The 24491-nt window shown below is 35.9% G+C and overlaps 1 protein-coding gene across 5 annotated transcripts in view; it reads left to right on the top strand.

Moving 5' to 3' along the window:
- Positions 1 to 24491, top strand: part of PHKB (phosphorylase kinase regulatory subunit beta) — a 231683-nt gene that overhangs the window by 108397 nt on the left and 98795 nt on the right. For all 5 annotated transcript variants that reach the window (XM_018061966.1, XM_018061969.1, XM_018061967.1 and 2 more), the window contains 5 exons: positions 4272 to 4367; positions 5590 to 5787; positions 7607 to 7664; positions 8467 to 8544; positions 10461 to 10619. In XM_018061966.1, the coding sequence (XP_017917455.1) occupies positions 4272 to 4367; positions 5590 to 5787; positions 7607 to 7664; positions 8467 to 8544; positions 10461 to 10619 (589 nt within the window). The remainder of the gene's footprint in view (positions 1 to 4271; positions 4368 to 5589; positions 5788 to 7606; positions 7665 to 8466; positions 8545 to 10460; positions 10620 to 24491) is intronic.

Raw genomic sequence — 24491 nt, 5'->3', positions numbered from 1 at the left:
TACTTTGGCTACCTGATGCAAAGAACTGACTCATTGGAAAAGACCCTGATGCTGGGAAAGATTGAAGGCAGGATGAGAAGGGGACGACATAGGATGAGATGGTTGGAGGGCATCACCGACTTGATGGACATGAGTTTGAGCAAGCTCTAGGAGTTGGTGATGAACAGGGAAGCCTGGTGTGCTGCAGGCCGTGGGGTTGCAAAGAGTTGGACACAATGATCAACTGAACTGAATTGAGCACTTAGAAATGTATTTGTATTTGACCATATATGTAGTGATATATAAATGGATATAGTGATATATAGATATTTGACAGTACTTAAATTATAATTTATACTTAGCAGATGTCACAGACATCAGCAACATTTTTGTGATTCTTGAGTCTGAGTCTCAGCTGTGTTCTTCTAAAATCCTAAGAATTAACACTCAGGTTCATCTCCCTCTGTAGCTTGAAAATTCCTTTAACAACATGTGAGTAGGATTTCCTCTGGTGAGAGGGGCTGCTGGAATCTATTGTTTGGTCAGTAAGTAAAAGTTGGCTGTTTACAGGCCCACTTCCACCACAGCCATAGTATAGAGGGGCAGTTTCCATCAGTAAAAGTCATTTCTACAGAATATGTCTCTAGGCTATGCCAAAGAGCTATAGGACAGCCTATAATGCTGAACTAGATAGGAAAGTTTCCTGATCGTCGTGATGTGGTTTTATTTCTAGGAGAATAGAAAAGGTCATGTATGGTACATATACTGATCAGTTTCATCTTGTTTTATCTTTGAGGATAGTATGCGCATTAGATCCGGTTCAGAGAAATGGCTAATGAGGGGAAAAAAGGCCTGGGCAGTACTTTAAATCATTTCACTTTGAATTGAAAATAAAGGGATCATCTTATGGTCATGTTACCTGCCAGGTTTCTTGGCCTCCTTAATCAATAGGAATTGATCATAAACCAAACAAGAAATTCAGGCAAGGCTTTTTTAGGTTCCCTACTGCAGCAGGGAGGAGCAAGAACAAGTAACACGTTCCCTTGTTCACTCGCTGTGGGGGCTCAAACTGGTTTTTTATATGTGATTACGTTAGAGGTGTGTCCAGGGATCAGGCCTGCAGGGTGACTTAGGTGGTTTACCCACCCCTTTGGTGGTAGTGTCTGCAGGGAGCATGCATTCAGTGCCCTAACCTTGCTCCAAGCTCTTCAGAAGTAGCAGTTAGGTTTCTTGGTTTCTTTGTATCTTTTGTCCAGAATTTACCCCAGTTGTTTGTGCACAGTTATTTTTAGTCTCTTACAGTTTTTTTGTATTTTGTTGCTTGAGGAGATTTGTGTCCAGGTGCCAGCACTGCAGCATAGGTCCCAGGCCCAGTCTGTTTTAATTTAGATGCCACCTTGGTCATAGGTACCATCTCAGAAGTGTTTGTTGTGGTCATGGAGACCTGAATAGACGGTTTAGTACACTGGAACCGCTGGAACTCAAGTCAGGTTGAATCACTGTATAATGTGTATAGTAGAAAACAATTAGAGAAACCCAGTTTTGAAGTAAAGTTTGAACTGTCAGTCTTAAACTATGGTCTTTAAATGAGTCGGGAGTTATAATTTCAGGAAGAGAAAGGTGAAGATAAAATATCCCAAGTTAATCAGATACTCTGGAGTTTTTATATGTATACGCATCCTTTCATATTCCTATCTTTAACTGGAAAGATCAAGAGACTGACAAATTGAGCTGAGGTCGGAATCTCAGAGGTGATGATTAAAAAGACTGCTCATATTATGTAGAGTGTTCAAAGCAATACCGACATACCTAGCTTCCTTTGAAATTTGCAGGCCTAAAATTAATATGTCTGATATTTTAAAGTAGGTGATAATTGATTCCATATGTAGGCCTCCTTGGTGAGTTATTTTAAAAATTTGTTTCTGAATAGAAATAGATGCTCGTGGTTTTTTAGGTGAGTTTTATTCTTCTGTAAATCTAGGCGAGATACCTAAAAGCTGTGGTGCGGTTTTTAAGATGACAGTCAAACACTATTGTTTAATAGCCTTTGATCTTAGTGTAAAAACATGGTAGCATTATGGATTATTTTCCCTTTTATACACATTTCTTAGAGGCTGGCAGATGAAGAGATCTGAACAAGTACTTTGGTGAATCTAGATAAACGATTTATTCTTGACTAGAAAATAGAACCCTGGAGAAGGAAATGGCAACCCACTCCAGTATTGTTGCCTGGAGAATTCCATGGACAGAGGAGCCTGGCAGGCTACAATCCATGGGGCTGCAAGAGTCGGACACGACAACAACTAAAGAGAGAGAGAGAAGATGGAAATTGGCTCTTTATATGAATCAAATGATGACAAGAATTGCCAAATTTGCCATTTCACTTTGTTACTTATAAATTATCCTACTTAGATTGCATCTTTTAAAAAATTCAATTCAAGGTAGACTGATTTGACATGGAATTAACTTTAATTATCAGCCTAAGGATAAATAAATCCCATTCTTTTGTATATTCATTTGACTCCCAACATCTCATACACATTTATTTCTCTACACTTTTGTTCTAACTGCTCTACTTGCTCCCCTTTGCCCCCAAATTCAGATCCTGGTTCTGGTCCTCACCTTTTGCATGAAGTACCCCAAGCTTGCTATGTTGTTTTCTGCTGTAAACTTTAGCATTTGTTCACTCACCTGGTTCTTAGTCATGTATTGCCATGTGCAGTGTTGTTTTGTTGAATATTTATCTGATTTAGGGCTGTATACCACCTGAGTCAGCTCCTTGGTATCAGAGGTCACGTTCTGTCTTGTGCCCTCTCAAAGTAGAGGGCACATTACTCTGACAGTGGCAGCTGCTGCATGAAGGTTTGTTGGACTCAATTTTGACAGTAGGAATGAAAAGTAGGGACTTGCAAATAATAGGAAGACAGTTTAGCATTGATCTGGTTGAGAGACAGCCTCATTCATTCCTTGTTCATTTATTGTCAGAGTTAAGAGAAATTTAAGAAATGATATTAGGATTGAGAAATCATTTTGGTTTGTGAGCTAATACTGTGTACATTTTTCCTGTTAACCCATATTCATACACAGAGTGAGTGTGATATTTGGTTCTAGGGGCTAGTACTACTAGATTTTTATTTCAGTCAGTGATTTTTATCTTCAGGGCAAATGCATCTTTGAAATTGGTGAGAAAGGTAATGAAGCAACATAAAATTTGTGATAGTGTTCTTCCTTTTCTCATGTTTTTTTCTGAGTATTCTCTTATAATGGAAGCAGTCTCTGTGTTCCAATTTCGTTCTCTGTTTTCAAAATATCTAGGTTCTAAATAAAAGGACAATGCCATGTTTACTTAACAGCTGTACTATTGAAGATGGAAAGCACTAATGGCTAAAGAGTAAATTTTTTTTGGTTAAGAGACCAGTTACCATTTTTGTTACACTTGGTTTTTTTATTAGCTTTTGGTCCTTATGTTCACTTGGTTTTCTTATTCAAGTTTTTGGTTCTTACTTGAAAGATAATTTTTAGTGTGGGAAATTACCTAACGTGGAACTTAAGATGAAGGCTTCTGTGTCAGAGACTTAATTTTGAATTCTTATTTCTGTTATACTAAGATTTAGCATCATTTTCAGTAAAATGGGGACACAAATGTCCACATAAGGAGGTTAAACGAGAGAATCCATGTGAAGCGCAAAACACATTGCCTTACACACAGTGACTAACAGCAAGTATTCTGTACATTATTAGCTGAGATGCTTCTGTCTCCATATTTTAATCAAGTAGCTTTTATATCAGAAATTACAGATATCTAAATTCATTTAGTTTGATCATTCTTTATTAGGTCTGTACAATTCAGATTTTGTGAATCTAAATTAGTTCTTAATTCCTTGTTAGAAGTGTTAGCTAAACTATTTTTTATATTTATTAAAATAAATATCCTTTATTAGTTATCTGGAGATAAATACATTTTGGTTTATAAGAAAACTGACAGGATGGGGAAAATATAAAAATAACATTTATTTTTTATAATTATAAAAGTAGTATATTATTGCAAGAAATCTAAGAAATACTTGAAGGTATTTAAAAAATTAAAATCTTCTGTAATGCCACTCTCAAATGCAACCAATGTTAATATTTTTGTAAACTTTTCTTTGCTTGTCTTTGTATTTTTCATTTTATTATTTTTGTAAATTAAGGTAACATTGATTTATAAATGTGAAATTTAGTTCAGTCAGATTGCCTAGTTTTTACAAGTTCTTTTATGTTAATATAGGAAAATTTTTTCTCTCTCATTCCAGGGCTGTTCTTGGTCAGTTATATTTGTGGATCTTGATGCCCACAATCGCAACCGGCAAACTTTGTGCTCATTGTTACCCAGAGAATCAAGATCACATGTGAGATATTTTTATAATAAATTAATATGAACTGTTGTTTATGATTGTTGTATAGTTTTTTCTTTTTTTTTTCTTTTTTGTTCCCTATCCTGAACCCCCCTCCATCCTCCTTCCCCATACCATCCCTCTGTAGTTTTTTTCTTTATCCAAGAAAGTGCTCCAAAGTGTTAGAGGTTGGTAGAAGAGGTAAGAAGAGAGAGTGTTGCCACTTGCTCTTCTGGCCTATGGAGATCGTGTTCAGGAAGTGAGCAGAGCTGTGGAGAAAGCTGCTTTGTCCTCTCCGTTTTTGTAGAGCCATAGAGAACTATATATATATTTTTTTCTAGTAACATCATACCAAAATGAATTTTTTTTGGTCATGGTTATTATATATTAGAAATGTAGAAATATATTTTTCATAAGTTAAATTTCTTTTGAATAGAATTGCTTTCCTTGTTTCTTTTCTCTCATTCTACTCACCTTTTTCTTTATCTGATAAATTCTTATATGCCTATATAGTACCTGATTGCCAAATTTTGTAGGAATTATTCATGGCTCTATTCTTGAAAACACCCAAAATGGAATAATTTAGTTATTTTAAGATAACTATTTTATAGAAGTAATACAAGATTATGATAGACAAATAGAGTTTACAAACAAGCAAATAATAAGAATATATCCACTTATTTTCCACTATTCAATTATAATCTTAGGGTGATACATTTGGGTTTGTATATATTTTTATATGCACATATAATACTTTTACTTTACAAAACTGGAGGAATATTGCTCATAATGCTTGATAACCTGTTTCTTTGAATGGACAAGTTTCTATATCAGTAAACATTTCTATAATGTAAATTTTATTGGCTGCTACTTTACTCAGCCAGTTGTTGGACATTTAGATTGTTTTCTGGTTTTCACTATTATGAACAAATTGTTATGACAAACTAGTTGTAATGATTAATTATTGGTGAAAATTTTTACACAGTGATATAATATACTAAAATTTGAGTCCAGTGTTGAACTTTGAAAATACTGCTAATAACTGAATGAAGTTTTATCTCCTTTGTAAGGTGCACTAAACCATGCCATATAAACACCTGTCTGTCCCTTGAAGCACAGCAGTCTCACTGTCAGTTAGATAACCTTAGTGGCTTTTCATCTCTGTGATTCTTCTTAAGTTGTTTTGATCATATCACTATAGGCACTTATATTCCCTTCTTTTTCTTCTTGCCCCTAGAACACAGATGCTGCCCTGCTCCCCTGCATCGGTTATCCTGCATTTGCCTTAGATGATGAAGTTCTCTTTAACCAGACGCTTGATAAAGTGATTAGAAAATTAAAAGGAAAATATGGATTTAAGCGTTTCTTGAGAGATGGATATAGAACATCATTGGAAGATCCCAATAGACGCTACTACAGACCAGCTGAAATTAAGGTATTAAAAATATTCCATATCAGATAGCATAACAGAATGATCAAAAAAAACACTGTTTCAGGAGGTAGACTTCTTGGCTTTGAATTATGGCTCTGCCACTCACTAGCTGTCTGACCTTGAGCAAGTTAATTAACCTCTCTGTATACAATATTGTTCATTGGTTAAAATAATGTTAGTGCCTATATTAGTGAGGTTTTATAAGAATTAAATCAATTAATGTATATAAAAGTATTTAGAACTGTGCTTGGCGTGTAGTAAACTCTTGATAACATTAGTGTGAAGGCCCATTTGCTCATATTGGGCCATGTTGATTCATTGAGTGAGTAATTTTTCTTTTGAGCTTTCAAATTTTGCCTGCCTACTATACCATTTGTCTAAGACAATAGAAAATATCTATTTGTGATCTAATTTTCAATCTGTTAAGCAAATGCTTTTTCTATTTTGCTTACACACGTCCCTCTAAAATATACTCCTCTAAACGTTTAGTTTTAAGGATTTTATATTTCAAATACATATATAGTAGTCACTGCCTGCTACTTCAGTAAGAGACCCTTGGGGAGTCTGTTTCTTAAATACTTGTCAAAATGTCCTCTGATCCCTCGTCCATCATTTTCCATTGAGAACATGGAAAAGTTCTCGAAGAATGAAGATATTTCAAGACGGGAGATTCTATTGCGTGAGTGTAGCCTCAAGCCTCAAATATCTCAGAGTAAATCACTTTCACTTTCCTTTTTTTCCTCCATCCCCATCAAAGTGAGGCTTCCCCAATGATAAAAGAATCTGTCTGCAATGCAGGAGACACGGGAGATGCAGGTTTGATCCCTGGGTTGGGGAGATCCCCTGGAGAAGGAAATGGCAACCCACTCCAGCATTCTTGTTTGGGAAATCACAGGACAGGGGAACCTGTCGGGCTATAGTCCATGGGGTAGCAAAGAGTCAGATACGACTGACGTGACTGAGCATGCATACATACCCTACATCTGCAGTTATTCTAGCTGTTTTTAAGCTCCCCAGAAGAATATAAAATCTCCCAGAAAGGTAAGCATCCATTCACATTGCTGAAGACTATGCTTTAATGGAGTAGGTTGAAAATCATTAAAAAGAAAAAAATACTCCAAACCCCTCCCTACCTGCCTCCTATTGCCTCTCTCTCTGTTGTCACTTCTAAAGAGCATGAAATGTTCTAGTTGTGGACTAGTTGAGCTAGTCCTAGTTGGACTTCAGGTTTCATTACTTCTTCTTTGCTTGTTCCAGGAATACAGAATTGCTGTTAGCTTCTTGAACAAACATTGTCCTTTAATGCATCTCTAGTGTGTACTGCTCTTTTTTCTTTGTGGAATTCCCAGAGCTCATCTCCCCAGAGAAACTCATCAAGCATTAACTGAAGCATTTCCTTTCTTATAAACCCTTTCCTGACCCCCTAGGCAGGCTCAGATGCTTCATGTTCTTGATTCTTGATATATACCATATATAGATGTTTTATAATTTGCTGCAGTTGTTTTATTTACATGCCTATTTCTCCACTAGGGCAGATTTTCTATCTTTTTATCTCCATAGCCCTCTGTTTAGTGATGCGTGGCATTACTAAGTACTAAGTAAATATTATTGAATGAATGACTACTGTGTGATGGATTAATAAATGAATGAGCTTTTAAATAATAAGAATTCTGAGAAAATTTTTTTAAAAAGAAGTAAGTACTTATAAAATCAGTCCAGTTTTTTTATTACAAGAAACTTTCCTATGATGCAAGTGTTCTAATTAATATCATTGTTCTAATATAATTGTTCATGAAATTTTTAATGTTTTATTTTGTTTTAGCTATTTGATGGCATTGAATGTGAATTTCCCATATTTTTCCTTTACATGATGATTGATGGTGAGTTTTTCTCCTGAAATTTAAACTGTAGGATATAAGTAGTTTAAAGAAGAGCGGAAATAAAGTATGACTCCTTTCAGCTAGCAAAATAGACTGCACTTAGTGATGTTAACTACTTTACATATTTATATTGCTATTCTTCTGCTTTCTGAGTTAATGTTAAATCATTTAGGGCTTCCCTAGCGGCTCAGATGGTGAAGACTCTGCCTGCCAATGCAGGAAACCCGGGTTTGATCCCTGGGTTGGGAAGATCCCCTGGAGAACAAAATGGCAATCTACTCCAATATTCTTGCCTGGAAAATCCCACGAACAGAGGAGCCTGGAGAGCTGTACAGTCCATGGGGTCTCAAAGAGTCAGGCACAACTGAGTGACTGACGCTTTCACTTTCACTTACCCTTCTGCTTTCTGAGTTAATGTTAAATCATTTAAGGAATTTAAAAAATATTTGAAGTATTTTAAAAGTGATATAAATATATTTTCATCTTTACAAATAATTTTTATGCATAGGAATTATGAACAGTGCAATTTATGACATTGTGAATGTCTGTCTATAATACTTACACTGAAGAACAGAGAAATTGCAATTAAAATTCAATTTTTAGTTCTAAATGCTAACATGATCTTCTAAAATCAGTGTCCCAGAAAACTATCGTATATATTTATTTGCTTTACCTTTTTCTGTTTTATTATTTACATATAAAATTACCAAAATAATTACAATTAAGGTAATTTTTCTAAGGCAGAATTTCTGTGGTGCTTATTGAGTTCAAATGCTATTGGATTTTATATTTTACATTTTAGGTGTTTTTAGAGGCAATCCCAAGCAAGTAAAAGAGTATCAGGATCTTCTGACTCCAGTACTTCATCACACCACAGAAGGTATAGTTAGGATGATGTCTCAAGAAATTCTTTCTAGCAATGTTTCCTTAATGTTCCTTTGAAGTGTATAAATGATTGCCTTTTAAACAGAACTATTTGTATTCAATTGAAAAAATGAATGGGACTGCAAATGGATTAGAATGAATCATCTCTTAACTTGTTATAATAAACTTGTTTTTTATAAAAGGAGCTCATTAGACAAAAGATGGAGATGGAGATGAATTTTAAGAGGTCATGGCTATAGTTACTACCCAATGGTTTGCCAGGTGCGCAGGGGTTCTTCATCTGTTACCTACTGTGAAACTCCTTCACTGTATGTAATATGATGATAATAAAAAATGACTAATTTTTATACATGTCACCAGAAATGCTTTGTTCATGAATGCCACCCCCTTCAGAGGGCCACTTCGGGAGGCTCTGCTCGAGCCTAACAGTTCCTACCACTGCCAAGAGTATTTTGGCCTCCTCTTTGGAGATGTTTTCAGGGCTTTTTACACATTATTTTGAAATAAATGCCTGCCATAGTTCTAAAATGTCATCCTTTGAGGATGGGTTTACTATTTTAGAAATGGTCAGAAGGTCTAGGCTTATGAGTAATATATTGATTTCAGTTAAGCACCAGCAGGGACCATAAAGGAACATAAGTGATTTTTCTGTATGACTCAAAAACTAATTCTCAAAAAAATTCCAAAGGAGAGGTTCCAGATATCTTTGGTGTTTGGACAGATTGGTGAAATAACAACATCTGGAACTTAAAAATTATGGTGTGTTGATTAAAAAAAAAGGATGGCCTTGCAGATATGATGCACAAACTGGCAATCACAGCAGTAGGCCCCATTCCTGTCTTACGTGAAGTTTATGATGTTCTTTGGGGTTTTCCACAAATATCTTAGAGTCGTTATATTATGTGCTCACCCTTTAAGATATTTATAATGTTAAAGTAGTAAAATGATTATGGAAAACATTGAATTTCAAATAAATATTAATGTTAAAAACAAGTTATTTCTGTCTTTATGTTCCAAATAACCACTAGTCCAGTGTGAGACATAATGTAATGAATGTTGTAATGAATATATTTAAAATCCCTGAATCAGGTCTTTTAGTATTCAGTGCAAAATCATTGATGCATTGAGGTAATAGTTTGTGTATCACACTTAGGCTTCATCCTATTGAAAGAGTGATGTTGAAACTATGCTCTGTGTTTCTTAGACCTTTTTACTGGTTTTAGACAGAGGTATCACTGTTGATTGTTGCATGAATAGAGAAGCAAATTTTACAGAAATATATGCAGTCTTATTAGAAAAATTAAGTTCACTGTGGGCTGATGATACAAGAAGTCTTCTGTAGCACTATTAGAAAGTTGGTTTTCCCCCTGTTGATATCATCCACAGAGATTCTAGTCTTAAATTTTAGTTTCTACCAAAAAAAAGTTTTTAAATGGATTGGTCATGGGAGGAAGATGGATTTTTTTTCTGTGCAATGATACTGAATGGTAGATAATGGGCTTAATGTTTAAAATGGGGATTTCTTTGCTCTCAGCAATTGCTCAGGGTTATAATTCTTCACTTAAGATTATATAGTATCTCATTTGTAAAGCTTCCACAGACTAATCCTATTACAAATAGCTTCTTCTGTAGCTCTAAATATTTGCATACTTTATATTTATTGATTCACTTAAAGGTGTTAAATGTTGTTAGAAGAGATTATGTACAACTTATGTTATAAGTTAGCTAACTTATATGCTGTTCAAATTAGTTTTAAAGTAAAGAAACTTTTCCCGCATTATTGACTGGGGATTTCTGAAAAGAGTCAAGTTTTCTTATGTTCTATTGGACAACCTTTCTGTCTTTGAAAGGAAAATTCGGGGAGGACACTGATTTGTTATACTTTAAATACTTATTTTTTAAATTCCATAGGTTATCCTGTCATACCAAAGTACTATTATGTGCCAGCTGATTTTGTAGAGCATGAGAAAAGAAACCCTGGTAGTCAGAAGCGATTCCCTAGCAACTGTGGCCGTGATGGAAAACTATTTCTTTGGGGACAAGCCCTTTATATCATTGCAAAACTCCTGGGTAAGTGAAGAAGACTGGGAATTTTATTTTTTTTCCCTTATTATCAAGATTTTAGAAATAAGTATATCTTTGTTGGCATTTCTTTTGGATTTGGGTGGTGTTTCATGCTATTAAGAGGCCTTGAGGGAGTTTTTTTTTTAATTGGTGGAAAATTGCTTTACAATGTTGTGTTGGTTTCTGCTGTGCAACACAAATCAGTCATAATTATATATGGTGGCACTAGTGGAAAAGAACCTGCCTGCCAATGCAGGAGACATAACATGCAGATTGGATCCCTGGGTGGGGAAGATCCCCTGGAGGAGGGCGTGGCAACTCACACCAGTATTCTTGCCTGGAGAATTCCATGGACAGAGGAGCCTGGCGGTTTACAGTCCATGGGGTCACATAGAGTCAGACGCAAGTGAAGCAACTTAGCACACACACACCCCTCTCTCTTGAGCCTCCCTCCCCTCCCCCATCTCACCCCTTTAGGTCATCACAGAGGACCAAGCTGGGCTCCCTGTGTTGTATAGCAACTTCCCACTGTTTTACTCATGATAGTGTATCTGTGTCAGTGCTACTTTCTCAGTTTGTCATACTCTCACCTTCCTCTGCTATGTCCACAAGTCCATTAGCTCCTAGGTTCATCAGTACCATTTTTCTAGATTTCATATATACACATTAATATGCTTGTTTTTCTGACTTACTTCAGTCTGTATCAGAGGCTCTAGGTTCATCCATCTCACTACAACTGACTCAAATTTGTTCTTTTAAATGGCTAAGTAATATTCCATTGTACCACCTCCTCTTTATCCATTCATCTGTCGATGGACATCTAGGTTGCTTCCATGTCCTGGCTAGTATAAATATTGCTGCACTAAAGAGTGGGGCACATGGGTCTTTTAGAATTGTGGTTTTCTCAGGGTATATGCCCAGTACTGGGATTGCTGGGTCATATGGTAGATTTACTCCTAGTTTTTTAAGAAATTTTCATACTGCTTTCCATAATGGCTGTGTCAGTTTACATTCCCACCAACGGTGCAGAAAGTTCCCTTTTCTTCACATGCTCTACAGCATTTATTCTCTGTGGGTTTTTTGTTTTTTGGTTTCTTTTTTGATGTTAGCCATTCTGACTGGTGTGAGGTGTTACCTCATTGTAATTTTAATTTGCATTTCTCTAATAATGGGTGATATTGAGCATCTTTTCATGTGTTTACTGGCCATCTGTATGTCTTCTTTGGAGACATGTCTGTTTATGTCTTCTGTCCATTTTTGATTGGATTATTTGTTTTTCTGATATTCAGCTGTATGAGCTAGCTGCTTATATATTTTTGAGATTAATCCTTTGCCACTTGCTTCATTTGCAATTATTTGCTCGAATTCTGTTGGTTGTCTTTTCATCTTGTGTATAGTTTCCTTTGCTGTGCAAAAGCTTTAAGTTTAATTAAGTCCCATTTGTTTATTTTTGTTTTTAATTCCATTAATCTAGGAGGTATGTCAGAGAGAATCTTCTTGCCTATGTTTTCCTCTAAAAATAAAAGTTAAAGTCACTCAGTCATATCCAGCTCTTTGCAACCCCATGAACTGTACAGTCCATGGAATTCTCCAGGCCAGAATACCCAACCCAGTGATTGAACCCAGGTCTCCTGCATTGCAGGCAGGTTCTTTACCAGTTGAGCTACAAGGGAAGCCCAAGAATATGGAGTGGGTAACCTATCCCTTCTCCAGCGGATCTTCCTGATCCATAAATTGAACCCAGGTCTCCTGCATTGCAGGTGGATTCTTTACCAAATGAGCTATCAGGGAAGACCTATATAGTTTCTGGCCTTGCATTTAAATCTTTAATCTATTTTGAGTTTATTTTTGTGTATGGTGTTAGGAAGTGTTCTAATTTCATTCTTTTACATGTAGCTGTCCAGTTCTTCCAGCACCACTTATTGAAGAGGATGTCTTTTCTCCATTGTAAATTTTACTCATTTGTCAAAAATAAAATAGTCATGGTGCATCAGTTTATCTCTATGCTTCTGTCTTGTTTCATCGGTCTGTATTTCTGCATTTGTGCCAGCACCATACTGTCTTGATGACTATAGCTTTGTAGTATAGCTTGAAGTCAGAAAGGTTGATTCTTCCAGCTCTCTTTTTCTCCTTCAGGATTGCTTTGGCTATTCAGTCTTTTATGTTTCCATACAAATTGTGAATTTTTTGTTCTAGTTCCATGAAAAATACCATTGGTAGTTTGATAGGGATTACATTGAATTTGTAGATTGCTTTGAGCAGCATAGTCATTTTGACAATATTGATTCTTCCAGTTCAAGAATATAATATATCTCTCCATCTATTTGTATTGTCCTCGATTTCTTTCATCATTGTCTTATAGTGTCCTATATGCAGCTTTTTTTCTCCCCTGGTAGGTTTATTGTAGGTATTTGATTCTTTTTGTTGCAGTGGTGAATGGGATTATTTCCTGAATTTCTCTTTCTGACTTTTCATTCTTAGTGTATAGGAATGCAAGGGATTTCTGTGTATTAATTGTATATCCTGAAACTTTACTAAATTCATTGATTAGCTCTAGTAGTTTTTTGGTGACATTTTTTAGGGTTTTCTATGTATAGAAAAACATCTATACATGTATAAAAAATATGTTAAAAAATCTGTGTATAGATGTTTGTCATCTGCAAACAGTGAGTTTTACTTCTTCTTTTCCACTCTGGGCTCCTTTTATATCTTTTTCTTTGCTCAGTGCCTTGGCTAGGACTTCCAAAACTATATTGAATAATAGTGGTGAGAGTGGGCACCCTTATCTTGTTCCTGATCTTAGAGATTAACCCTTTAACTTTTTCACCAGGGAGAATAATGTTTGCTGTGGGTTTTTTGTATATAGCCTTTATTAAGTTGAGGTAGGTTCCTTCTATGCCAATTTTCTGGAGAGTTTTTATTTTATATGAGTCTTCAATTTTGTTGAAAGATTTCTCTGCATCTATTGAGATGATCATATGGTTTTTATCTTTTAATTTGTTAATGTGGTATATCACAGTGATTGATTTGCATATATTGAAGAATCCTTATATCCCTGGAGTCAACCCCACTTTATCATGGCGTATGATTCTTTTAATGTGTTGTTGAATTCTGTTTGCTAGAACTTTGTTGAGGATTTTTGTATGTATATTCATCAGTGATATTGGCATGTAATTTTCTTTTTTTGTGAAATCTTTGTCTGGTTTTGGTATCAGGGTGACGGTGGCCTTATAGAATGAGTTTGGGAGTTTTCATCTTGGAGTTTCTTATCATGTAAAAGTATATTAATGTGTCTGTTGTGCTGAATGATGATGGATGGTTTCTGGGAAGAAAATCAAATAGATGTGTGGGTACCACTATGATCATTTAGGTGTTGCATTCAGCTTACTGTATAGGTTCCTAGCAGAAGGCTATGGAAACTTTTAGTCTCTTTTGTAAATGTAATACAATTCTGACTTAGTATAACAACCATGCTTGGTCATAGCTTTATCATAGCTATGGTCATCCACTTTGCAAAAGAAATCAGGTATATCAAAGTTCTCTTCTTGCCAATAAATACATGTTGGCAGTTTACTCAGTAAGAGGGAGCCATAATGGGGCCATTATTCATAATCTTTTAAAGAATTATTTTTCAGCTTATCCTAAAACTTCAGCCTAAGTGTCTTTGGACACACTGAAATGAAGGTTAATTTCATGAACACAAAAAAGCTTTATGCATCTTCCTGTGCCATTCCTTGATAAAATTTTTAACATTATTAGTGTTTCCATTAAAAAGGTTATCATATTAGTCAGAATTCTTTTATGGCAAACAGTCTATGAAGCAGGTTGATTGTAAATACTATACTTGCACTAAAAGAAATGCTTACTGTGTGAAATACTGTTATTGTCTTTGCTGTTCTTAGCATTACTGCCTAAAACCTGAATTTCTTGGTGCTGTAAGAGTAATCATCTTGGTTTCTTTTTTTACATTCCACTAGGGGAAAATATTTCAAAGTCCAGATTCCTGATTTAAGCTTTACACAAATGATATATTGAAGAAAGAAATGGCAACCCACTCCTGTATTCTTGCCTTGGAAATCCCACAGGCAGGGGAGCCTGGTCGACTACTGTCCATGGGATTACAAAGAGTCGGACATGACTTAGTGACTGAGCATGCATGCAAAAAATGGTATATAGGAGCAAACAGAAGCTAACCAAAGAAGAGAATATTAAGTTATTGCTGTTTTCAGTTTGCTCATTTCCTAACTGTATTTTCTGGGTCTCCATATTTACTTAATGCTAATTTAAGAGCCTGTTGAAAAATGCTTTTCTCTAAAGGGACAGTTCTTTGATAAGGAATTGATATTATTTGTACAGATTTTGCTTTGAGTTTCTGAAAGGAAAAAAAAATCTATATATGAAGTAGTTTTCTTGAAATCAAGTTGCTAAGGTTGTCTCTAGTTAGAATTTTATTTCCATCTTATTATCATGAATACAAAGAAGCCTTGTTGATATTAAGCTAAATAAAACATATTTTAGAAGAGGAATAGTAAACCTAAGACAAGAATTTTAACATCAGAATCATAAGTTTCTGTATACTATACTTGGAAATTACAAGTGAGCATGATGAAATTTTCCTGTGAGTATGAGACTGAAAACAGGTACCTGGGCTATAATTTGAGATCTACACTGCCTTCATCCTGCTTTTTGCTATATATTCAGCCTGGGATTGATACAGCTAGAAAGATTGCTGTTTGAGCAGAGTCTCAGGATAAAAGTAAGAAGGCTAATTAATTGGGAATATAGAATTGACCATACTCTACATGAGCAGATTGAGCTTTAAAAATAAAGAGGATTGAAAATATTAATCAGTAAAAAAAATTGGACTTTTGTTACTCCAAACTACATGTATTAAATGTAGACAGGTTTTGAATGGAGATAGCATTTTCTTCTGTTAAGATCAGAGTGAACAGAAATAGTCCAGGTCATACCTTCATCTCTGTTCCATGACCATTTTGAAAAAGAAAATCTTTTAAAAAGTAGTCAATTTCTCTTTTTCCTGCTGTACTTGTAAAAAGGCAGTAGAGAACCTGCAAAAGGTGTGTTGCAAACTATGAAACCACATTCTTATCTCCTGCTTAAAAAAAAGAGAGATGCTGCATGTTAATTAGCACTTTGACCTAGCTCTGTGTCGTCTCATTAACAACTCACTGGTTAAAATGAATAAGATCTCGGAAGACTGACTCATTTAGTTGCTCTTGACTAATCATTTAGTATTCTTGCCCCCTCCCTGCGCCCTCCGTAAGAACCATCCAGTTTCTATGGATGTTAAGATCCCAGCCACCACATTTACGAGCAAAGTCTTATTTATTCATTAAAGGACCCTCAGTTGGATATCTGCTTAACAGTATTTTATGGGCAGTTAATTGGAATTATATGGAAATAATAGAACATAAACCTTTAAAAATATTCTATAGTATATGGCTTTCACTAATTCAGGTGAAATTTAATATTTTGCTCTATGTATACCTTAATGATGGAGAAGGAAATGGCTACCCACTCTAGTACTCTTGCCTGGAAAATTCCATGCATGGAGGAGCCTGGTAGGCTACAGTCCATGGGTTTGCAAAGAGTCGGACACAACTGAATGACTTCACTTTCTTTCTTTCTGTAGTTCCTTGTGGAGAGGGAAATGGCAACCCACTCCAGTGTTCTTGCCTGGAGAATCCCATGGACGGAGGGGCCTGGTGAGCTACAGTCTGTGGGGTTGCAGAGAGTTGGACACAACTAAGCAACTAACACACACATACCTTAATGAATAATATACAACAAAGCTATGTGACTTTTATTTCACTGTTAGAGCAGAAAGACTCAGTATGCTATTTCCTGGCCCAAGACCTGAACTACCCACTGTGTTCTTGGAAAATAGTTAATTATTACAGTAATTTTTTTATCTTTAGAAAATTTAGACACTTAGAAAATCAATGTTTGCTGTGAAATAGGTAAATAAACCACAAACATGTTATTTTAAACCAAATAAAATGTAATTTCAGATATAACATTTAACTTGTCTTAGAATAAAATGATCATTAGTTATACCTTAAATTTTTGTTTACATTTGAAAGTTTAGAAAATGTTCATGTGAGTCTGTAGAAAGCCATGTACTTTTTGAGTTTTTTGCATAAATAACCTTAAGAATATTTATCACATAAAAGTCATTTGAAAATCATGATCTTTAGATTGAAATTTTTTTGAGGTTAAACTAGAGTAATGTAAGATAACATACAGTTAATAATAACTTTAAAACTTCCCCAATACCATTATTTAACTTTAATATATTTTCTTATTCAATATTTTTTAAAGAGAAACTAACATATCAGTTGTTTAGCTTTGAAAAAAAAGCCTGACCTCCAGACTTGAGCTTGTGTTTTTAATAAATAATAGCCCCCCTCCCCTTATCCACGAGTATACATTCTATGACCCACCCCCCTGTAGATACCTGAAACCATGGATAGTACCAAATCCTATATGTACTATGTTTTTTTTATGTATACATAGCTATGATAAAGTCTAATGTGTAAGTTAAGCATAGTAAGAGGTTAGCAACAATAGTTAATGATACAAAAAGAATAATTTTATAAGTTAATAATTTATAATAGTATACTGCAATAAAAGTTATGGAATGTGGTCTTCCTCAAAGAAAATCCTTATTGTACTGTACGTACACCTCTTCTTGTGATAATGTGAGATGATAAGATATCTACAAGATGAAATGAGGTAAGGTGAATGATATAGGCCTTATGACATAGCATTAGTTTTCTCTTGACCTTTTGAGAAGATGTCAGAAGTGGGATCATCTGCTTCTGGGAATCCTGGATCATGGAGCCTTGACAATGTTGATGGTCCAATGTCAGGAGCAGACCATGTCCATAATTAGAGATCTTGGGATGATTGGGGCTACCAGGTAGGAGAAGGACTGTCCTAGATTTTATCATGCTATTCAGGACACAGGCACAGGATTTAAACATTGTCTGTGCACGTGCATGCTAAGTTGTTTCAGTCGTGTCCAACTACTGTGTGCGACCCTTTGGACCATAGCCCACCAGGCTCCTCTGTCCATGGGATTCTCCAGGGAGTGGGTTGCCATGCCCTCCCCCAAGGGATCTTCCCAACCCAGAGAAGGAACCCGCATCTCTTACCTCTCCTGCCTTGGCAGACGGGTTCTTTACCACTAGTGTCACCTGGGAAGGGAAGCCCTATGAGTTGTTTATTTCTGGAATTTTGCATTTATTATTTTTGGACTGTGATTGACCACAGGTAACTGAAACTGCAGAAAGTGAAACTGTAGATTAGGGGACTACTATATACGCAACTAACTTTTTTTACCCTTTACATCGGGCATTCATAGTGATGACCTCATTTAGGTACTACTGTAAGATCCCAAATCATAAATATTAGAGCTTTTACATACTTTATAAATTAAGATAGGTGAACAGAAGAATTTTTAGGATAGATGCTTTGAAAACATTAATAAAAATCAAGAGTTAAAACAGGCATGTTCTTTGATTATAATTAAATTACTGAGCTCTTTAATTAACTATTGTTTTTTCTGCAATGCATGCAAAGTCCTAAAATGTTAAGTTGAGTGAAAAATTTTTTTGAGTTTCACAAAGGATTCTTTTCTTTTGAGGAGGGGTGTTAATTTCCTGGAAGTGTTAACAGACTTTTAAAATTATGAAATAAACAAAGCAGTATTTTAAAATATCTAAAATGTTATGTGCATATACAGTTCCCAAACTAATTCTTGGGTTCCTAAAGTTCTTTAGTAAGTCATTTTTTGGAACTCAGTTCATTTTCCAGCAGAAACTATACTTTAAATGATTTGTAACACCCACCAAACTTTTAACCACGTGATACTGATTATTTCTCTGACATTACTATGTTTTTCATCCACTTCCTCCCCCTAGTTTACCGTCCTTTCCTTTTCTTTATGTTTTTCTTGAACTGTAGTGGAAAGATCAAGAGTTTGGGGGCCATGCATTTAGGAAGGAGACAGTTTAGGATCTGGAAAGAAGTTCTACCACTTACTGCTAAGTGTCTTGAATTTTCTTATCTTCTTGATCATCAGTTTCTTTATTTTGTTTTAAGGATTGACGAGAAAATATACTGAAGCATTTACTGTGGGACAAATACATACTTAAATGATTCTTCTACTTCCTGTCCTTCTTTCTACCCTCCTTCCTCCTTTCAGCCACCATTTGGAAAATAGTACTTGTGAAAATATGTTTCATAGTTCTTGTTAAACAGGCAACTAAGGATGCATATGGGCTCTCTTTATAGGTACTCTGATAGTCACAGAGCATCACAAGAAGAAAATGCATCCTTAGATGCTTCTTAACTATTCATCTACTCAGTGAACCAGCTGATATTTATAGAGGCCTTCTCCCTGCTAGTCATTGTGATTGATACACAGTAGCTTTACAACAAGAATCAAATGTGACAACCTAGGAAATATTTCTTTGTCTCTGAGGGCAGGTTAGTTATTCTGATAAACTGCTTATTCTAATCCCGGTGTCTGTAACTAAGACAAGTCCATTTGTATTTGATTTTATTCATGATATTTCTTGACCAATTGACCTCAAATATAAAAACCACTTTTTAAGCCTGGAAATCTGTTTCAAGTTAGTGATCAAGTGCCCCCTAGTGTGCATGTGGACATAAGAAATTGAGTTCTTGATTTTCATTGATCTGTTGAAATTCAAATACAGTTGACACCTTGCTCAGTGTAACCCACAGTTTGGTTAGTGATAAAGATAAAGAGATAAAAATATATAGGTTTATTTTTACACTGTTGCTAAGAGCTCTCCCAGCTATCACCCTCCAGGAAACTTCAAGCAGAAAGACATCAATTTCTTAGCACTTTTGCTATCTTTTTCATGGTATCCATGAGATTGCTAGTGACCTAAAGTAAGATTTCTGTGCAGTAGGCATCACTAACATCTTGAAAGTACATGTAATAGAGTTTTGCTTTAAAAGTTGCATCTTGAAAGATTTTTCTTCCATGATTTTCTTAAAACTAAAATTTTTACTTGAATTGCTACTAGAGCTAGAAAAATTGTATACAAGTTTTTGATCCTACCCTTGAATATATTAGTAAATTTGAACATGAAGTCAGTGATGCCTCAAGCCTGAGAAGACTCTATGTATATATTGTCAGACTGTTGCCTTGAAATAATACTACCTTAAAATCTGTCATAGTCTGTGCTCTTCCCTTTACAAATATTATCCTAAGTAATCCTCCTGTCTTCTCTATGAGATGGGTATTATATGCTGTAACTGAAGCTCAGAACTTAGCAGCTCACCCAAGGTTATGCAGCCCATGACTGACAAACTGTTGACTTGTGCAGAAGTCTCCATGGTGATGTGTCACATATAACCTTTGTGGCATTAAGTGTGCTCATTAAAAGTAAAAATTTTACTAGCATATTAAGATACTGATTTGTATCGTGTTTTTATTTGCATGCTGATGGTTAAAAACATATTTCTCAGTCATTTCTGTGTCCTCTGAGTTACCTATTTACTTTGCTCACTTAACCTTGGTTTTATAGTTTTTGTCATCAGTCTGTGTGAATATTTTATATATTAGGTATACTTAACCTCTCAGTATTTTCCTAGTTTGCCCTTAAACTTTGCTTGTGCTATTGTTGTTGTTGTTTTAATAAATATTTATTTATTTATTTGGCTGCACTGGGTCTTAGTTGCGGCGTTTGAGATCTAGTTCCCTATGCTGTGCTTAGTCTCTCAGTCGTGTCCGACTCTTTGCAACCCTATGGACTGTAGCCCGCCAGGCTCCTCTGTCCGTGGCCAGAGATCAAATCCAGGCCCCCTGCATTGGAAGCTTGGAGTCTTAGCCACTGGACCATCAGGAAGTCCCCAACTTGTGCTGTTTTTTGATGAAGTAAATTTAAAATCTTTATGTATTAGATCCCTGTTAATTGACTTAAGAACATTATATAAATTTGGGATTTTTTGGTATAATGTATAAGATTGAGGATCTACATTTTCCTTTTTTTCATAGCTCATTTCTTAATATATGAATTGCTAATATGTATCACTGTAACTAAGGATTTTTTCTTTTTACCCTCAACAATTATTGTTTGAGATAAACCAAGGGTATATTTCATAAACCTTTTCTGTGTATAAAAATGTAGATATTAATGAACCTAATATGTCTTCTAAAGGTTTAAAAACAGCTGTCCCTATTTATATTAATAGAAATACTTGATTCTGTGAGCTTTGGTACTGTATTGTCAAATGTAAAAGGCATTGCTCTTTTATCCTTGTTTCTTTTTTTAAAATGTTCTGTAGTTGGGCAGGTGTGAGGTCTTTCAGGGATCTTACCAGAAAACCACTGCCATAGTTGGAGCAATGAGGAGCTCTGTTTTTGCCTCCTGAATGATAAAAATCAATGCAGTAGGGTTGTTGCAGGAAGGGGGACCCCTTCCTGGGCCCGAAACTGGGCTCTTGTCTAACACTCAGAAATGAATTGTCCAAGGAGACACATGTGCTGACAGAGCAAGAGATTTTATTGGGAAAGGGCACCCGGGTGGAGAGCAGTAGGGTAAGGGAACCCAGGAGAACTACTCCTCAGCATGACTCACAGTCTTGGGTTTTATGGTGATTAGTTTCCGGGTGGTCTTTGGCCAATCATTCTAATTCAAAGTCTTTCCTGGTGGTGCACGCATCCCTCAGCCAAGATGAATGCTAGTGAGAGGCATTCTGCAAAGTGGACAGACACGCGGTGTCTCCTTTTGACCTTTCCCGAACTTTTCCAGTTGGTGGTGGCTAATTAGTTCCTGTATTCCTTACCGGGATCTCCTGTCATCAAATAACTCATGTGAATGGTTACTATAGGGCCTGGCCAGGGTGGGCGGTTTCAGTCAGTGTGCTTCCCCTAACAGGGTGGGGAGGAATGTCTTTTAACTTGATCTTTTAAGGTATTTATCACTTTTACCATATGGAAATTAATGATTATGGCAATTAATGTATCCAGATTTGTTAACCCACCAATTTATTATTTTGTTTAATAAATCTCTTGAGTGCCTACCAGATGCCGGTGCTGTGCTAGGTAGTGTGGTATAGATATGAATAAGAATCATACAGCCTGTGGGTTATAGATGAACAGGTGGTATAAACTGGTACATGAAACTAGATATACAGGTATAGTACAAAAAGAGAAATGAGAAGGAAATGCAAAGAAATAAGCTTTTTCAAGATTTGGTTGTCTGTTTGATTCATATCACTGTTAATAAATTAGCACTTGTGCTTTCCAAGGATATAAGATTTCTTAATTTATCTGTCATCATTTATAAATAACAAAATAATAAAGATACAATTCATTTCTATAGGATGACAGTGAAACATTAATTATGTAAAATGCTTGTTGGTAATGAAAATTTTTTCACATCTCAGTGGTCAGACAAATAAGAAGGGGAAATAATATGCTACTATTTAGAATATCACTGCAGCATAAACTAAACTAATATTAATAAATTGAAATTACATGCCAATATTTGCCATAATCAAGCCCATGTTGACTTGGTTTAAATTGCAAAAGTATATTTTCTTCAGAGAGAGAGAATATCCTATAATACACTCCCTGATTGGGATAGGAAAAGGATGACATATCAAGGCCTAAATTTTTTATTGTTTCCACCTCTTGGTTATCTTTTCCACTGTATAGAATATCAGTGTTTTTAAAGGGCAAGATTAATATGTCGTCAGGAAACTCTGAAGAGACTATTATGTTTGAATCAAAATTCTGTCATTTTCTAGCCATGTGCCAGTTGCTTAACCACTCAATGCCTCTATTTTGCCATCTGTAAGATAGGGGCATATTGAGGATTAATGTATGTGAAATGCTTAAACAATGCCAGGAATGGAGTAAGCGCAAAATGATGCTGTGGCTGCTGTTGCAGAGGCAACAGTGGCTCTGGTGGCTTCTGTGGCTGTTCTGCTGCTGTTTCTCCTCCTTTTTCTTATTATTCTATTATTTTCATTTTTATCACTATGAAAAATATCTTCCAAGAGTTTATAAAGACACCTTTGTTTTTTGTCTATTAAATAACATTGTACATGTACCCTGAAATTGCCCCAGGATAGAAATACAGTGAGAAACAGTCCCAAAGCTGTAAAGAATTTACCATCATTTTTGTGGTTGACTCCCTCCTCTGTTTTTCAGAATTATTCACTGCCTAAAAACAGTACCTAAAAAGCTATGGTAGATGGGCTGTAATTTTTTTTTAAGTAAATATTATGCTTGGATAAATATGTATAAAACTCAGCCTGTTTTTATTATATCCTTTTACTTTTATAGTATATTACTTTTTATTGGGGTATATTGGGGTATGATTAACAATGTTGTGATAGTTTCAGGTGAACAGCAAAGGGACTCAGCTGTACATATACATGTATCCATTCTCCCCCAAACCCCCCTGCCATCCAGGCTACCACATAACAACCTGTTTTTATATAATCAACATAGAACTGAAGATCAAAATGAAATGAGCACATTTTCATAGCTTCATGGCAGTAAAAATAAACACCTCTGCTGACTCATTTTAGGAGAAATTGGATTCTTTTTTTTGATTTATTATTCAGTTAACTTTCACATGTCTGAGCATAACAAACTTTAAGATATGCTAATTACTGGGTCAGAGAGTATGCTTGCTTTAAATCTGCGTACATACTGCCAACTTGCACACCAAAGAGCTTATTCAGAATTAAATTTGAGGATCCTACCCCCTGCACTGCTCCTTCCCAGCATAGTCACCCCCAGGCCCTCAGAGAATCCATGCTACAGAGAGCCTCAGGTGTCAGTGAGTCTCTCTGAGGTACATTAGAGCAGAAAACAGCAGAGAACACTGACTTAGTACCTTCTTCCCACCCCCACACCCCCAAACACACTAAATTGTCTTCCTTGTTGTATCTTTGTATTTTATCCAGCGTTACCACAAGGAACTAAAACATGAAAAGAGCTTCCATATTTATAATATAACAGCAGCCAAAGACATTGCCCTTATGCTGGTCAGTGCCCCCTAAAAAATGCTCCATCTCAGAAACATCTTTTAGAATTTAGTGTTAGAAAACACAGTCTTCCCTCAAGAATCTAGTTTTCTTCCTGAGACTGCAAATGCATGATTTTTAGAACAACTTTACTGAGTTAAAATTACAAACATTTCGCCTATTTAAAGATTACATTTCAGTTGTGTTTAGCATATCCACAAAGTTGTGCAACCATGCATGCTAAGTCACTTCAGTCGTGTTCGATTCTTTGCGACCCCATGGACTGTAGCCCGCTATCTGCTAAAGAAGGGAGATCTACCCACTCCAGTATTTTTGGGCTTCTCTTGTGGCTCAGCTGGTAAAAAATCCACCTGCAATGTGGGAGACCTGGGTTTTATCCCTGGGTTGGGAAGATCCCCTGGAGAAGGGAAAGGGTACCCACTCCAGTATCCTGGCCTGGAAAATTCCAGGGACTGTATAGTCCATGGGGTCGAAAAGAGTCAGACATGACTGAACGACTTTCACTTTCAGGCTCCTCTGTTCCTGGGATACCCTAGGCAAAGATACTGGAGTGGGTTGCCATTTCCTCCTCCAAGGGATCTTCCCAACCCAGAGATCGAACCCAAGGCTCTTATGTCTCCTGCATTGGCAGGCAGGTTCTTTACCATTGGAGCTAGCTGGGGCAGGACAGGCCGTGCAACCATAACCACAATCAATTCTCGAACATTTTCATCACCCCTCGCAAAAAAGCCTATACCCTTAATCAATCACTCCCCACATTACCTTTAATCACTTCATCCTTCCACCAGCATTAGACAATCATTAGTCTACTTT

Source organism: Capra hircus, chromosome 18 (genome assembly GCF_001704415.2).
Source record: "Capra hircus breed San Clemente chromosome 18, ASM170441v1, whole genome shotgun sequence".
In the NCBI taxonomy this organism is placed as follows: domain Eukaryota; kingdom Metazoa; phylum Chordata; class Mammalia; order Artiodactyla; family Bovidae; genus Capra; species Capra hircus.
The sequence above is the reverse complement of the archived record's forward strand: the minus strand, read 5'-3'. Positions and strand labels throughout refer to the sequence as shown.